The sequence below is a fragment of the Scardinius erythrophthalmus genome (genome assembly GCF_964197995.2).
Source record: "Scardinius erythrophthalmus genome assembly, chromosome: 17".
In the NCBI taxonomy this organism is placed as follows: domain Eukaryota; kingdom Metazoa; phylum Chordata; class Actinopteri; order Cypriniformes; family Leuciscidae; genus Scardinius; species Scardinius erythrophthalmus.
In genome coordinates, this window is record NC_138237.1 from 16,381,727 (window position 1) to 16,398,441 (window position 16,715).

At 36.4% G+C, this 16,715-nt stretch overlaps 1 protein-coding gene across 2 annotated transcripts; it reads left to right on the top strand.

Annotated features, from left to right (window-relative positions):
* The first annotated feature begins 87 nt into the window (after positions 1–87).
* slc45a2 (solute carrier family 45 member 2) lies at positions 88–16,467 on the top strand. Of its 2 annotated transcripts, none has more exons than XM_081391162.1 (8): positions 88–1,095; positions 1,293–1,972; positions 3,125–3,298; positions 7,010–7,356; positions 9,243–9,386; positions 12,841–12,964; positions 13,380–13,585; positions 16,216–16,467. In XM_081391162.1, the coding sequence occupies exons 2-8, from the start codon at positions 1,522–1,524 to the stop codon at positions 16,429–16,431; spliced, it is 1,662 nt and encodes a 553-aa protein (XP_081247288.1). In that variant the 5' UTR covers positions 88–1,095; positions 1,293–1,521; the 3' UTR covers positions 16,432–16,467. The 2 variants fall into 2 exon arrangements, with proteins under 2 accessions (XP_081247288.1, XP_081247289.1); XM_081391163.1 differs by having other exon boundaries at positions 1,044–1,095; positions 1,296–1,972.
* The last annotated feature ends 248 nt before the right edge of the window (positions 16,468–16,715 follow it).

A 16,715-nucleotide genomic window follows, 5' to 3' on the forward strand; every position in this document is an offset into this window, starting at 1 on the left:
TAAGGCGAGACACCCCCGGTGAATAGGGTAAAAAAACAACAACTTATAAATATCACCATACTTCAGTTGATTGGTTACATTAATAATAGCAAACATTTGTTGTATTACAAGTTTTCTGACATTTAATGTTTAAATATGCTAAAGAGGCATTGTCTAATTAAATATGCTGTAATTTGCATACATTTCTAGAACAAAAATCTGAACAATGGATGAAGTCAGGTTAAAAAATATTCTTTCATTTATTTGATATATTAGAGCCAAAGGTTTTTACAGAGGGGATTTTGGATATCTCTATTTATCACAAATCAAAAAATACTGTCAACAGCCAAATTTTCGCCATTTTTTTAGGAATAAAATGTATAAAATCAGGAAAATTATATATGAACAAACCCCTTTGTAAAAACCTTCAAAATATAGATAAGAATAAAACTGTAAAGTTTGGTGTATTTAAATATTACTGAAGTGGAGATTTCTGGGAGGAAATGTAGGAGGAAAAACTCATTTCGAGAAAACGGCCACTTTAATTGAAATCTACAGATGCAAATAGATAAAGTGCTCTAAAATATATAGTTAAAAGTGTATTTTGGATGTTTTCTGTCCACTAGTCTGAAAAAACACTAAGCGAGAAGCCAAAAAGCCCAAAATCTCAAAAAGTGTCTGGCTTCAAACAAAGCATGTTCTCTTGATAACATTCTGCATCATCTTTTCTCGAGGCAAATCCTATTAGTAAACCAGAGGAATGAGTTACATAAAAATCTTTCCTAACTACTCTAGCCTGAAATCGATTCTCATTCACATAGAGATATGTGTGGAATGTGGCATTTTACTGCATGTGGCACCATCTGACCGGTTGCTTGTGATCCACAGCTCGACCTCTATAGATTAAGTCCAAGAGAGAATGGAGGATATTCCGTGAGAAGCTCACATGATTGTTGAACAGACTCTGTGAATGTCTCATGACAGATTTGAGTCAGCAACAGAAGTTAGTCGTGTGAATGGAGAGGGAACATTGCGTAGGGTGGTAAGCTCGTTGACTATAAATACACTGCCTTCTTTTCCCAACCCCATTGAAGCCGTCTGCAGAGCAATCACATGGTATGTCACTTAATTTACCTATTGGGCAATCCCAGCATGTAAGACCACAAAAATGCTTGTTAAAACTATATTTTTCATAACCTTTATATTTCCACAAACACTCAAATGTTCCCTTTGTTTGATAGCCATTTGCTATTACGTTAACTATGTTTTGTTGGCTCTGTCTTGCACTTAACTTCTAACCTCTTGTAACCCAGCAGGAAGAGAAGAACATATACAGCTCATAATCTTTGTCACGTGCTTACAACCGACTCCATCAGCGGCCTTTGGCTACAAAGACTGGGGGGAAAAAGCAAGCCATACTTCTTTCATCCCAACAAACCACCACCTTCTTTTCTTCTCAGCTCAGCTCACGTTGTGAATACTAGTCTTGAGCTTTATCGCTCAGCTATGCAGTAGGAATTAAGATTTTCAACACAGAGAACCATGACTCTCCTAACCGAGGACCAGCCTTGCCGGTTCTCTGCGCCGGAAAGCCCGTCCACATCAATGGAGCACTATCCGGTGGACTCGGGACAGAAAGAGGACTATTTGGACAGTATGGAACCGGCTGTGTTTGGAGCGGTGGAGCCTCCGAAGCGCTCGAGAGGAAGGCTTATCATGCATGGCATGGTCATGTTCGGAAGGGAATTCTGTTACGCTGTTGAGGCAGCGTTTGTCACGCCAGTGTTGCTGAGCGTTGGACTTCCCAAACGCTTGTACAGCCTGGTGTGGTTCATCAGCCCTATTTTGGGTTTTATCCTACAGCCTGTCATTGGCTCGGCAAGCGACTACTGTAGGTCCCCATGGGGCCGAAGGCGACCGTACATACTCTTACTGGGGATTATGATGTTAGTGGGCCTGACTTTATTTCTAAATGGAGATGCTGTTACATCAGGTAGGTGTTACTTAAGTAAACATGATGGATCTGTCTAGATTATCAAATCGGGAGCTACTTGTGTCTAGGCTGGTAGTTACAATTTGCTGTAATATTATACAAAGTGGCAATGTAATTTTAAAAACGGTAAGCAAAGTTTATCTGTTTTCGCTTGACCATTGAATATGTTGTTAGGTTGGGATTTAAAAAGATGAGAATGAACAAGGACAGAAGAGAAGCAGATATAGGAACTGCAAATGATTACAAAATGCTTTTTTTTTTTTATGTGACTAAAAATTTGTCCATCCAGAAATTAGATGCAAGAAAATAACACAGCTGGACATTGCATGGAAATTTTGTACAGCGTTCGGGGAGTCTGTTTTCACCTATTAAATAATACAAATCTAGAGTTCTAATCATTTGCAGTAAAGTGCACTTGTTTATTTTACCAAGCACACTTAAAATTATGAAGAAAACACCTGTTTTCATTACTGCAATTAGGTGTCCTTTAGCTGTATGAAAAAAATTAAAACAGATTCACACTTTTTATTTATGCATTAATTCATGCACTGCAAAAGACTAAAATACTATAGTAATCGATTGTCGAGTTCACGCGCGTGATCATAGGTAACTAAACCTATGCGTGTGAACTCGACTATCGATTACTATGGACTTCGACCGAAAACAGGATGTAAATACAGGTATGTGCGCTGGCTGAAATAACATCATTTTTATTCATATCTTTCACATCTACTGCAGTCAGATTCACCTGTGATCACTCTGAAGGAATCACTCACATTAGCTGTGCACTTGTAACGACACATCAAGGATGTTAAGAGGCTAAAAGCAGGTTTAAAACTTGCCCCATTGAAGTCAACAGGGTGCAAATTTTAAAAAGAGGATAACACGGTGTAGGCAACACCGATTTTTGTTGTTGTTCTCTGTATTGACAGCACTCCAAATTTACAAAAAAACGAGCTCAGTGTTAAAATTGACCGGAGTTCTCCTTTAAGCGTCATCGTTTTTTAATAATACGTTAACTCGTTTTACCTTCTGATCTATGTTCTGACCTTAAGTTTCAGAATGTATAAGAAGTCATATTCAATTCATTACCATTGAATGTTTAACAAGCTTTTGATAAAACTAAGCTTGATGTTTTTTTCTCTCCTCCAGCTGTACTTGATAGAAATGTTAAAAGGACATGGGCCATCGTGGTGGTTATGTTTGGAGTGGTGATGTTTGACTTTGCTGCGGACTTCATTGACGGACCCATTAAAGCCTATTTGTTTGATGTGTGTTCTCATCGGGATAAGGAGCGAGGTCTTCACTATCATGCCTTACTCACAGGTAAAGATTTACAATAAATGGTTTGCTTGGCCTTGCTTTGTATGATAAAAATATATCTTAAACTTAATTGATAGGTGCAATGAATTAGCATGAGTTGTTGTTTTTTTGCACAAGAAAAATATATTTGTCTCATTAAAAGCTGGTTGTCTAGTTACCATGACAATTCCATAAAAAACATTGCAATATACCTTACTCTTCTGTTGAGATGTTCTGAAGCATTATGAATCATGACATTATGCCAGTTTGAAGTATTATAGCACTTTTTTTAATTAAGCGAGTGCTGTTGTGAAGGATTACTGCGTTTATTTGTAGGTTGACTTTCATTTGTGACTTCCCTTGGTGCCATGCTTATTTTCATCATCAGATTGCAGTAATATGGTGTCATCCACTGCAATGGCATTCATACATTTTTAAGTGTGCTCATACATACATTTCCAAGTACTTTTTATGGCCACTGTGCATCTGAAACATATTTTTGCTTTATACCATTTTGATCCTGTCAGTTCTTCAAGAAAAACGTTATTTTCTTGATGAGAAATTAAGATGTGCGTGCTTTTCTGCAAATAACGCTGCAGAAACTGATACTTTACGGATCGTTCTATAACATGAAGCTGACTGACAGCATTTTTCATAGGAGCATTCTTGAAAGCAGGTACTTGTGTGAAATTGGCTAGCACTACTGTATATGGCAACAGCCTGTTTCCTCTTTCATCATCTTCAACATGGTCGATTGGGTGCTTTGGTGCCGCATTACTGATGTAACTAGACAACTTGTTTACTGTATGGCAGCAGTAAAGCCTTAACACGTAAGAAAATGCTGTATGTGTCTTCTAAACTCTCAGTAAAATCTGAAAAGGAAAAAGCCTTCTTAGATAACACTACAAATTTCTTCAGAAAAAAAAAGGAAAACAACATATTAGTCAGGCTACTAGAGACACGTGTGCTTTCAGTCTTATGTGGAGTACATCTACAAGACAAAAGATATTTTCACTCACTGATTTTTTTAGGAAGTGTGGAATTTAGTGCACACTAAATCATGAATCACACAAAGTTATTTAATTACCCAGTTGCTGTTGTCTATATAATTGATTTTATGTGTTCTTAGACTAAACCATCACAGAACAATTGCACCGCAAAAATAAATCAAATGCTCAAACATCATGAGGTCTGTTATCCAGTTATAGTAAAGCCTGGTTGTGTCGGTCAGGCTCCGAGGGGTCTGTGCGCACTCAGGGTAGCCTAATCCAAACAGGCTCAGTCATGTGCTGAGATCATGGGTTGGAGCTGAGAGCTTCAGAGCCACATGACTGGGTCGTTTCTTGGGCTTGGGTGTTTTGTGCATAACCCTGGGTGTTTTTTTTTTTCTTTCTTTCTTTGTGGTCTGCTTTTACTGATTTTGGAGACAAAATGGCACAAAATATGACCTGCAATGTAACATGACTTTGATTACAAAATGGAACTTTGCTATTTGTTTTAAATCACTAGAATGCTCTTTTAAATGCAATACTTAATTAGCTTTTCTTTGTATTTTACCAAAATTGTGTCATTTCACTATCAATAATTACCACTAAACCACCTGCCTTCAGTCTATAACTCAATACTTCACGTCCAAATACTGTAAATGATGTCCTTTTGAACTTTCTATTGTGGTGGCAAACAATTTTCTAATACTGAATAAGAGACAAAGAGGTACTCTGTCTCTTACCAGTCTCAGCTTACGCCACTTCAGTTCTTTTGATTCCAGTGGTGTCCCTCTTGGGCCCCTGCGGTCGACCCCTCTCTCTCAAGTTTGCGAGGTAGGGCTAGACCTGCAGTCCAGGATGATCAGTCACCGTCCGCTCTCGGGTCCAAGAGGCACATCCAAGGAATCCTGCCGACAACGCCAAATTGTGGTGGCAAACAATTTTCTAATACTGAATAAGAGACAAACATGGATCAGTTGTGTTTAAAAATTATTTATTCCCTTGCAAGGAAAGGTCAGCAGTCATACAGTCATTACAAAGTGCCTGCAGAGTGTGACAACGAGTGGGGGGAATTCCTTCATTCTTTATAGTTATTCCTCCCCCAAGGTTGTTTTCCCGAGGCTACATCAAGATACATCTTAGCCATAACTAACATATTGTTTACTTAATCATATTACACCCTTGAATGGAGACTCTCTGTCTCGGTCATACATTCAGTCACATTAACTTTTGTCCGGTCATATACAAGGACATACACATATATTATAAAGAATATGTATCAACACCACATTAATCTAATTACCATCATATTTCTAAGATTCTATGAATATAATTAAGTGCAAACATAATAGGACATTAAATTTCTTCCACACTATTCATCAGAGATTTATGTTAAGTTGAATTATCTATTATAATATCTATTTATATTTTTGTTATTGTAAGGCTCCAGCTTGTAATGACTCTCCCTGCCTCTAGTTGGCGCTGAGCTGCAATGACTCTCCCAGCCACTAGGTGGCCCCAACTTCTGTAAAATTCATTGTTGCCACTCATTAGTATTTGATTTCTCCCACCTGAGGGGTTCATTAGCTTGTTTGTGCTGGCCTGTTTAAGCATAGACATAATAAATACATAGACACCCTATTGGCTGCTGGATTGTACGTCAACGGCGCCGCCATATTGTGGAGGGCAACTTACCCATAACTTTCATAACGGGAATTGAGAAAAATGCCTGCTTCGTGTTCTACTTGGGAGAACATTTCATTTTGTGAAAATTAAATTATATCTCAGTATGGGGGTCTTCACAATTCTTATCCAAGAATAAAAAGCCAAATACATGACAAGCATGAGCTTTGACAATTCCTTATTAAAAAAAAAATGTGTAAGTCTAACTATCAAGATTTTAAATAACTAGAGATGGAACTTTTTGTACACCACGTACAAACCACTGAAATCGGTTGATAAATGTAAAGTTTTTTTTGTTTTTATCTAGAAAAACCACAGCTCACCTGTTTACTTGTTTACAGCGCAGTCTTGCCCTCAGCAATATGGCGGACGCGTTGACGTATCGCAGCAATGTTCCAAAGCGCCCAATAGGGCGTTTATGTATTTATTATGTCTATGTTTTTAAGTATGCCTCTTTCTTTCAGTTGTGTTCGGTCTTGAGCCTACTATGCTTGTATTTTTCTTGCCAAGAAAGCTAAGTTTGTTGTATTTTTGGATTTGCCTTTTGCTCACCTTTTGATTTTTTTTTTTCTCTGGAAGCATAGCATCCTTTTTGTTGTACTTTTAAACTTGGACTCTTCAGTAAAAACACCTTTTGTTTAGTCATCTAAGTCTGCAAGTTATTCTTCTGCCCTTGGGTCCATCTGCTGTTTGTCATCCACAATATCTCAGTGGTAAAGAAGCAGTTCAGTTGACTTGAAGACCAGAGTTCAATCCCAGCCTCAGACACCCATCACAATTATGTCGTACATAAAAATCCCAAATACTGTAAATGGTGTCCTTTTGAACTTTCTATTCATCAGAGAATCCTGAAAAAAATGTCATGCTTTCCTCAGAATCATCAAGCAGCCCCACCAGAACAACACAATGGCTCTTGTTTGTGCAAATGGTTATTTTAGTTACATGGTCAAATTCCCTGTTGGTTGAAAACAAAGCTTCTAGTTGCTTAGTTGCTCAGAAAATCGAATGTGATTATTTATTTTATTTATTATTATTGGGTTTTTTTCAATGCTGTGCTTCCTTGCAGGTCTAGGTGGAGCCTTCGGATACCTGATTGGAGCCATGGACTGGGGTCACTCTGCTCTTGGATTTGCACTGGGTTCAGAGTACCAAGTTATCTATTTTTTCTCATCTCTTACCTGGGGCATTTTTCTCACCATGCACCTTTTCAGCATCCCAGAGAAACCATTGATTAAAGATGACGGTTCGGACTCTTGTCCAACCACCTCACTAGTCCTGGAAGGCCCGCGTCAAAATGGCTATGGCGCGGTCTCCAAAGAACTGCCACCTCTGCCTGAAATGAGGCAGCGCTCGTTCTCTGCTCTGAGTGAAGCCAATGCAGTCACGCCCAGTGCCAAGCAGCCTAACAGTGAGGTTGGTGATTTGTTTTACTTTGAATCCTTTTCATGTGGCTTTTTATTCTTGGCTTCAGTCTGCACCCAATTTCCCATCACATTTTAATGACCTGTTTCAGACCTCGGAGCAACAGCCTATGTGAGCTGTAATTAGGTTGGGTATTGTTCATGCGCCTCACAGAAACAGCTCCTTGTTTAGTTGATAATGAAAATCAGCACATGCTTTTTTTTTGTTTATTAAAAATACAACTAATAATGGCTTATTCAGAGGTCTTTGTGGTGATGTTTTGTATTCATTATGGCCATATGCGTGACTTAATTGTGAAGGCCAAAGATTCCCCAGTGGAAAAAATGTACACACTTTTCAAAGTTCTCACTATATTTTATTAGTTCATTAAGTGTCAATCCAGTCTCAGGTTTACCATTTAAAATAGTTACAGAATATAGCAGGGATTTTAAACATCTGAATCTCATTATACAGTGAGGTCCAAAACCGTGAGACCACTATAATGCTAATACAAGTAAAAGATGATGCTTTTTTTTGTTGCATTTGTATTAGTAAAAAAAAGATATATTTTCAGCATAACAATTTCAGCAAAATGTTGAACATTGATTAATCATCTAAAATAGTGCATCTTAAATATTTCTTTTTTTTTTTTTATCTAATGACGCTTTTCTCTTTACATTTATTTGTATCTGTAAACTTTAGTTATGGATGGTAAACCACATATTTTTTGTTTGGCCTCAGGCTTTTGGACCACAGAATTCGGATGATCATTAAAGTGTCTTAAATCCTGTTTCAGATCATCATTAAAAAGCTCATTCTGAATCATAAAAATTGGGCATGATCTTTGTACAACCTCCGCATGTGAAAGTTAACCTAGACTGAAATTTGTCATGCCAGTGAGTCACACTAACACCAAGTGATGCTTTAATGCAGTTTATTTTTACATCTGTAAAATGCTTCCCCAGATTTCTACTATGCACTTTACCACCCAAATTTATGCTTTTCTAATGGTATATGTCTGTATAATCAGAATAGGGTAAAACATATTTACACTGTGTTGTAGTTTTATTCCCATAACAGCAAAGCTCTTTACTTTACATTTAAAACACCTCAGACCCTAGAGGGTTAATGTTCATATCAAATTATTAATGATGCTAAGGTAAAAGGAACTGTAAATCTCACTAATCCTGTTAGTCTAGACTCCAACTCAGAGTCTTGCAATCATTAACCTGCTAACCTCACATAATGTCCATGCCTAAAAATGTCCTGTAAATGAAATATGTTAAAATATACACGTGCGTGTGTGTGTGTGTGTGTGTGTGTGTGTGTGTGTGTGTGTTCATAATAATAATAATAATAATGTATTCCATGCATGTGAATAGTGATGACTGATGAGTTGCTGATTTTAGCTGATTTTAGCCCCTCAGTCTTCATAGTCATTACAAGACCAAATCAACAACTCTATTCATATGAGGAATCATTTAGTTGTTTCACCCTATTGCCCAACCAATATATTTTTCCATCAGCAATTGAGTTTTGGCATCAAAAGGAATATGTCATGACTAGAGATATCACATTAATGAGCAACCCTTTGTGGTTATGGAAATCTTTACTACATTCTTAATAACATTGTCTTGAGCAAGTCACATTGATATAAGGGTTTCTTCAGTCCATGTTGTCAAATAATTGGTTAGATTATCTTTCAAAGTGTGTCAGTTTAATTATTTTAGTATTAAAGTACATTCTCATCCCAGTATAATGTGCAGAGATGAATATAAGATCTTCGCACTGCATAAAGTTGATATGTTTCTTAAATGTTGTCTGGTAAGTGTTCATGGCTTTGAGCTTTTGAACCTTTCAGAAGACATTATTGACCTGTGTGCATAACTGTGTTTCAGGGACAGAAGAGGTTGAGCCTGAAATCTCTGCTGTCAGCTATGATCAGCATGCCCAGCCATTACCGCTGTTTATGTGTGACTCATCTGTTGGGATGGACAGCCTTCCTGTGCAACATGCTTTTCTTCACTGACTTTATGGGGCAGGTGAGGGAATAAGGCTTTTTTTTTTTTTTTGATGGAATTTGACTTTGCACATCCCTATCTTTAAAGAGAGGAATCAGAACAGCCATAAAATACATATGCTGACACTCCTAATGTTAGTGGATTACAGTCAAGCCTTCGAATGAAATCCCTGACCTACTGAATGCAGTCAAGCATAAAACTGCTAGACACACAGGCACCTATACCGGCAGAGGGGGGGGTTATTACTTAATTAATAATAATAATAATAATAATAATAAAGGCATTAAATAATTAAAGGATTAAAAGGGATTTAATGGAATAAATATTAATGGTTAAAGAAGTTCGTTGTCTAATTGGGGTTATGAAATAATCTATTTAATCTATTTGCAAATAATATTTTATTTTAAAATGTGCACACATTCACTTTAATGCATAGGCTATGTCTAATATGTCGAAAACGCAAACGTTTCTTGTCTCATCACATTTATTTATGAAATACACGCATATTTTCAATTAAAAAACAGCAACATTTCATATAAAGTTGAGTAGTTTGCATCACTATTACTGTAGGCCGCTTGATATTTCTATCATAAAACAGCTGTTTAATACTTGCATCCACTTACATCTGTCCACGAACACTCATTGTGTTGTGACAGTAAAGGCCCGTTCACACCAAGGACGATAACTATAAAGATAACGATAAAGATATAATTCTAAAAATCGTTCTCCATATTAAAGAATAACAGAGTTCACACCACAACTATAACAATAAAGATATGAGGAACGATATCGTTGGGATCACTTTCAGAACGATTTTTTTCCAGCTGTCGAACGATAAAACACTGACAGCCAATCAGAATCCATTCTAATTTAAAGGTCTCGCGCATTTAAAATAGATCTGGATCATCCGGGCGCGCGTGTGCTTAGAATAAAAATACCGTTATCGGTCGTTGGTGTGGACGCATATATAGTTATCTTTATCGTTATCTTTATAGTCATCGTGCTTGGTGTGAACGGGCCTTAAGACCCGCCTTCTTTGATTTGATTGGCCATCTCGATCTCGATTTTGACGTTTACGAGCGCTGTTAGACTACTGAGGTAGAGCAGCTTAAAATGTACTCAGCCTAAAAATTGTAAAAGAAAAATGAATAAAAAATGAATCCTAAAAACAATCAGCTTTACTCATTCTATGCTAAAATGATAAGATAATACATATAAAATGAGAACATATGAATTGTATTATTTAAAAAAATTATTCATAACTCAGACAAAATCATTGGCTCTGGTAAAACTATAAGAGGTATATGACTCTAAAGTTATTTTGGCTTTGTTTTAAAATCACTGATATTCTTGAATTTTTTGTTTGATTTTTGTTTGTTTTCACAATTTAGAGAGTAGCTACTATAGTTCAAAAGTTTGTGATTGGTAAGATTTTGTAATGTTTTTAAAATAAGTATATATGCTCACCAAGGCTGCATTTATTTGAGTAAAAATACAGTAAAAACAGTAATATTGTGAAATTTATTACAACTTAATAACTCTAGTTATGTAATAATGTATTCATGACGTGTTAGACAAAGCTGAATTTTCAGCATCATTTCTCCAGTCTTCAGTGTCACATGATTATTCAGAAATCATTTTAATACGCTGATCTGCCACTCAAGACATATTTCTAATCATTATCAATGTTGAAAACTGTTGTTTCAAATGTTTGTGGAAACCATGATACATTTTCCTTCAGGATTCTTGTGAAATAGATAAAAGAACGGCATTAATTTGAAATAGATTTTTTTTGTAATGTTTTACAGCTGAGTGTGCTGAGGAATAACCAAAAAGTGTGTTGGAATGTGTGTCCGAATGAATTAATTCACTAAAATGATTCAGTTTATGAAAATAAACGCTGACAGTTATTTCATTAATAGATATATTGGTTCTTTTAAATTGTTTTGGCGAATAGGACTATATTAAATGCTACTAAAATTAAGTAGCTAAGTATGTTGTCAAAAGTATACCTTAGCAAAAAAAAAAAAAAAAACCTCATATTTCCTGAGCGTTATCATCAAATCTCTAACCAAGTGCATAGCCATCATTTCAGGTGTGAGGGGGACAGAAATGTCAAGTATAATACCAGTTTGACCTTTGTCTAATTGACAGGTTTTATTTTTTCTTATCTCTTACTTTTAACTGGATAAGAAATCAAATACACGGCTGAACAATAACCAATATCTTTTATTATATAATATTTTTTTTTCTATATTGTCCTAATGGCAATTTTATGATTTGTTTGTGTACTACAAACACTTATGCATTAAGTCATCATGGATTTTATGTAAAATAATTTATTTTTAAATATATTTTATATTTTCTGTACCGTAATAAACCTTGTGTTTATTGTCTTCACGTTTCATCAGTCAAAACGTGTCTGGGTTTTATTTCTCTACAGCGATAGCTGGATGCCTTTGTCCATAAGGGATTTCCTGGAATGGCATAAATACCGCTATGAGTCCGTCTTGGACTTTCTGTGCGAGGGCTATCTCCGGCTTTAAGTTTGAATCAAAAATATTACATGAGAGTGTTTAACGCTCCATAATGTTCACATCACCTTTTGGATAAGAATAAAACTTCAGGTCATGCATAGACTATCTTGTCTCTTTGAATTTAAACCACCTAGATTTATTCACATTGGCCCATGTGAGCACACTTTCCCGGAAAAAGTATTCTACGGCCATGTCTCTAACATTCATCTTTATTTATTTACCAAGCCATTAGATTTCAGTTTAGCACTCCTGGAAGAGTAGCGCCCCACACTAAAAAATAGATCAATGATGCTTTGAATTGTGGTTAAAAGGTAGCAGTTTATTTTTCTTATTTTCCCTCGCACAGCCAGCTTTATCAGTGTTGAATTGAGATAAATGAGTAAATCTCCTTGTAGGCGGCAGAAAGCTGTTGACCTTGACAAAGTGGATAACGTTCAGGGTAATGACCTCTGATGCAGTGAATAGACATATTCTTAACAGGATGTATACTAATATGATTAGATGTGATAGCGTTAACAAAAAGCTTGATAAAATGAATTAATTGCCTCTATCTTTGAGAGGTGATGGTCATTTAAGGACCTAGATGAAATCTATCACATGAATGAATGAGTTTGAAAGAAAATTGTATTGTTTAAGTGTTTAAGGTGAGCATTAGAACTCTTTCAGTAGCATTAACTAACCCACACAGATCACAGCAGAGCAGAGGATGATTTTTTTTTTTTTTTTTTTGCCATGTCATGTCTAAATGGAAAAAGTCTTGTGGTGTGCTTGTTCACTTAGGTATCATTATGAAAAAAGAGACACCTGTGGAAAGGTTCTCTAGCTCTGGATTTAAGTGTTTTTGCATTTGACCAATGGCTGATGGATCGCTTAAGATGTGATGGTGTCACATGCTTTATCTTATGTAACATCCCTGGGATCTGTGTATCCATCTTTAGATTGTATATAAGGGGAACCCATATGCCGAACACAATTCCACCTCTTATGCGACGTATGAGAGAGGGGTTGAAGTGGGCTGCTGGGGCCTGTGCATCAACGCTGTCTCCTCTGCACTCTATTCATGTGAGTAATATTAAACCATATCTCAACTGTTCATTCTTCTTGACTTTATTAGACCTGCAGTCTCTTAATGCATCCAGACAAAAAAAGACTGTTCAATTACATTCAAATAATACATGGCCCTACCAAGTCAGCCTGGGATTGAAATTGTACAATACACTTTTTCAGAGTGTATGAGAGAATATTTGATGAGAGAATCACAGTCTCTTTCAACATCGGTCATTCTAATTAGTGCTGGAAGTCATGCTATTGAAAAGGCCATTTCAGAGTGGATTTATCAGTCAAGACAATTTATCAGTGATATGAAAGAGTCTGGTCAGTTAATCTGTTTTTGCTATTCATCCGATTCACCATTTGTTCTATATTAAAGGCCATTGTTGCAGCCTTTTTTAAATGATTTCCATATGTGTCCATCCAGATGTGCAGAGGCTGCTCCTGCCATATATTGGCCTGAAGGGACTGTACTTCCTAGGCTACTTTGTGTTTGGTTTGGGAACCGGTTTGATCGGCCTATTTCCAAACATTGTAGCCACGCTGACGCTGTGTAGTGTGTTTGGAGTCATGTCCAGCACTCTCTACACCATCCCATTCAACCTCATCTCAGAGTACCACAAGGCGGAAGAGGTCAGTTTCAGAGTGTTACATCAGGTCAAAAACGAACTAATCAGCAGTTTTATAAATTCATAAACAAGAAAATATACACTCCGGGGGAAAACAAAATGGACCCAAGCCAAAAATCCCGAAATATTTGGTGGTCTTTTAATGTCTTAACCAATCATGGGTCAAGAAGTCAGCAAGAATTGCCCAAATGCTGTAGATAAAGTAACTTTGCACAAAATAGTCCAACTTGCAAACAGCTTTTTACATGAAGAAGAGTCAGTGTTGTTCCACTCAATGTTAATGGCTTCAAACAATTCATGAGTAGTTGAAAAATGTCTCCCAGTTCTTTTGTGTTTAATGTGAGACCAAATATTCACTTTAGGGTTCAAATCTGGACTCTGACTAGATCAAAACATGAGCCTGATAGACTTGTTCTCAAGCTGTCTAAAAAGACTTCACTGTGGTAGAGATGTATTTATTATTATATTTCTCACTAGAAATCCCACTCATGATGATGCTCCAGAGTGACACCGCTCTGGAGCATCACCATGCAACTTGTGTTTTATTGTGATTCATCACTCCACACACAACTTCTCATATTCTTCCAACTTCATTCTGTATTTGACGTTTTTCTGAGACCGCAATGGCTTTTTAAGTATTGCATTTGCTTAATTTTTTACTAGTTTTCTGACCAATAATTTTTTGTTTTTTCCTTGTAGTCAAAGATTTTATCCTTTTAAACACATCTTTGATCACTAAAATAAAATATATTTAAAAAAAAAAAAATCCTGTGAAAATATTTTTTCATGCTTTATTTAGTATACGTGCATCCATGAATATGCATATTAGTTCATATTAGAGTGAATTATACAGGCTTGTCTACAAGTCGATGTATCGAAATGTTAATGAGTTTTATGTTTTGCTCTCTGTCCGACAGTAATTGATATTATTAGCCTTTTGCTTGACTGTGTAATCAAAAAGCTAACGTGTTGCTAATGTTACACAAACCATGTTCCCGTTCGCCACCTCAGAGTCGTACAGCTGCCTTATAAAAATCAGTATATTTAGAAACGCTTTGAACAACTTAGAACAAGAAAGTCATATTCTCCGTCATAACATTGTAATATACATTATATACATAATTAACCTGCTATATTGCTAAATGTAGCCTACCCAGCAGATATATCTATAAATATATCAGCAGAATAATATTTCTAAAGGATCAAATGTGACACTGAAGAATGGAGTAATGGCTGCTGAAAAGCTATTACAGGGATAAATTACTGTACAGTTTAAAATATGTAAGGGTTAATGCCCGACGAGGTGTCCATTGTCAGGTATTAATGGACGCATCGGACGGTTGCCATTAATACCTGACAATGGACACCTCGAAGGGCATTAACCCGCTTATACCATGGTCACTTGCCAAATAACACATTTTTAAAACATTAGTTTATATTTTAATTCGTTTTACAATCGAAATCTAAACTTTTTACAAACAATAACTTGGTTTTCCTGGTTACGCCTGACGGTTTATTTACTAGGTGTCCTCTATCACTTTTTAATAGACACCCTGCAGCCAATCAGAATCGAGTATTCACCCAGACCATGGTATAAATTTAAATAGACAATAGTTATTTTACATTGTAATACATTTGTGGCTGTGTCTTTTAAATAAAAAAGTAATTTCGTTTTTTTTTTTTTTGTAATTCCATCTAATGCAAAGACTTGTAAAGGCCTGTCAGTAAGGTCTAGTGTAAACTCAGACAGTCATTATCACAAAATAAACCTGATTGTAATCAGGACACTTATGTGAAGAGGGTGGGTAATTTATTATCCTCGAGTGGTTTATTTTGTGATTAAAAACCATCTTACTGGACATTATTCTTGTTTGGCTACAAACAAGTAAATACATAAAACTGTAATGACTTAATTGATATTGATAAATATTGACTCAAATTGAAATTATTTTATTAGATTAAACATAAGATGAGCAGTCAGTTACTATACACAGCCTTGCCCTAGACAACAAATGCTGCGATTTGACCAATAAGAATCAATACATTGTTCAGTAAATGTTAACGTAAGGCAGACTTTATCTGTCACTAGCACACACCAAACTGTGTTTTGTATCTAAAAAATGAGCTGTTTACCAAGAACATTTCTAAATTCAAGATCGAGTTCTTAGTTTAAAACATTGATTTTCACTTTCCAAAATATATATGGATTTGTTTAGCATCTAAAATCCCTGAGATGTCTGAAGCATTAATGAAGTCACAAGGAAAATCAAATCCCTTCCTGGAACTCAGACTGAATTATAATCAAGATAATGATTAAACCCTGCTAAAATGCAACTTTGATTTTGTTTCTTGGATGTTTCTTCCACTTGAATTGTTCTGTGTTTGTTCACAGAGCTCGGAATTGTGCATATGAACATGCTTTCTTAGAACCGTCAAAAAGCAAACACAATGCTCTCTGCAAAGCTTCATGATCTGTAGATCCACAGTGTTCTGCTCATTATAAATGACTTCAGATCTTTATGATCTTCATCCTTTTTGGAATGCTGTATAGACATTTTCTGATCTTTAATGTCCGTGTGTAATATTTTGTTTACAATAGCCCTTCTCTCACGCAAAGCCTCTCTCTTGTCATAGGAGCGAAGAAAATTGATCAGTGATGAACCAGCTCTTGAGAGCCGTGGGACTGGCATGGACTGCGCAGCTCTTACCTGCATGGTGCAGCTGGCTCAGGTCATAGTGGGAGCTGGACTGGGAGCCCTGGTCAATCTAGCAGGCAGTGTGATTGTGGTGGTGATCTCTGCCTCAACGGTATCCCTAATTGGCTGCCTCTTTATTGCGCTCTTTATGTGATGTATAAGCCTCAAATAAATAACCTTTCTCTATGTCATGATCCGTCTCCTCTAATCACTGAGAACGAGCAGGATACTGGGTACTGAGCCAGACTCAAGTCAAGTCTTTCTCTTTGCACTCCACTTTACATGCCACACTCTCAAATAACAGCCTTCATCAGTGAAGTTGAAAGAAAGATTAGATGTACTCGGATAAGAGTTGACAAAGTTGCAAGATTTTGATGTTTTATGCAATTATGAAATGTTTTCACCTTAAAAAACCAATGAGCATTATCATGTCCATTG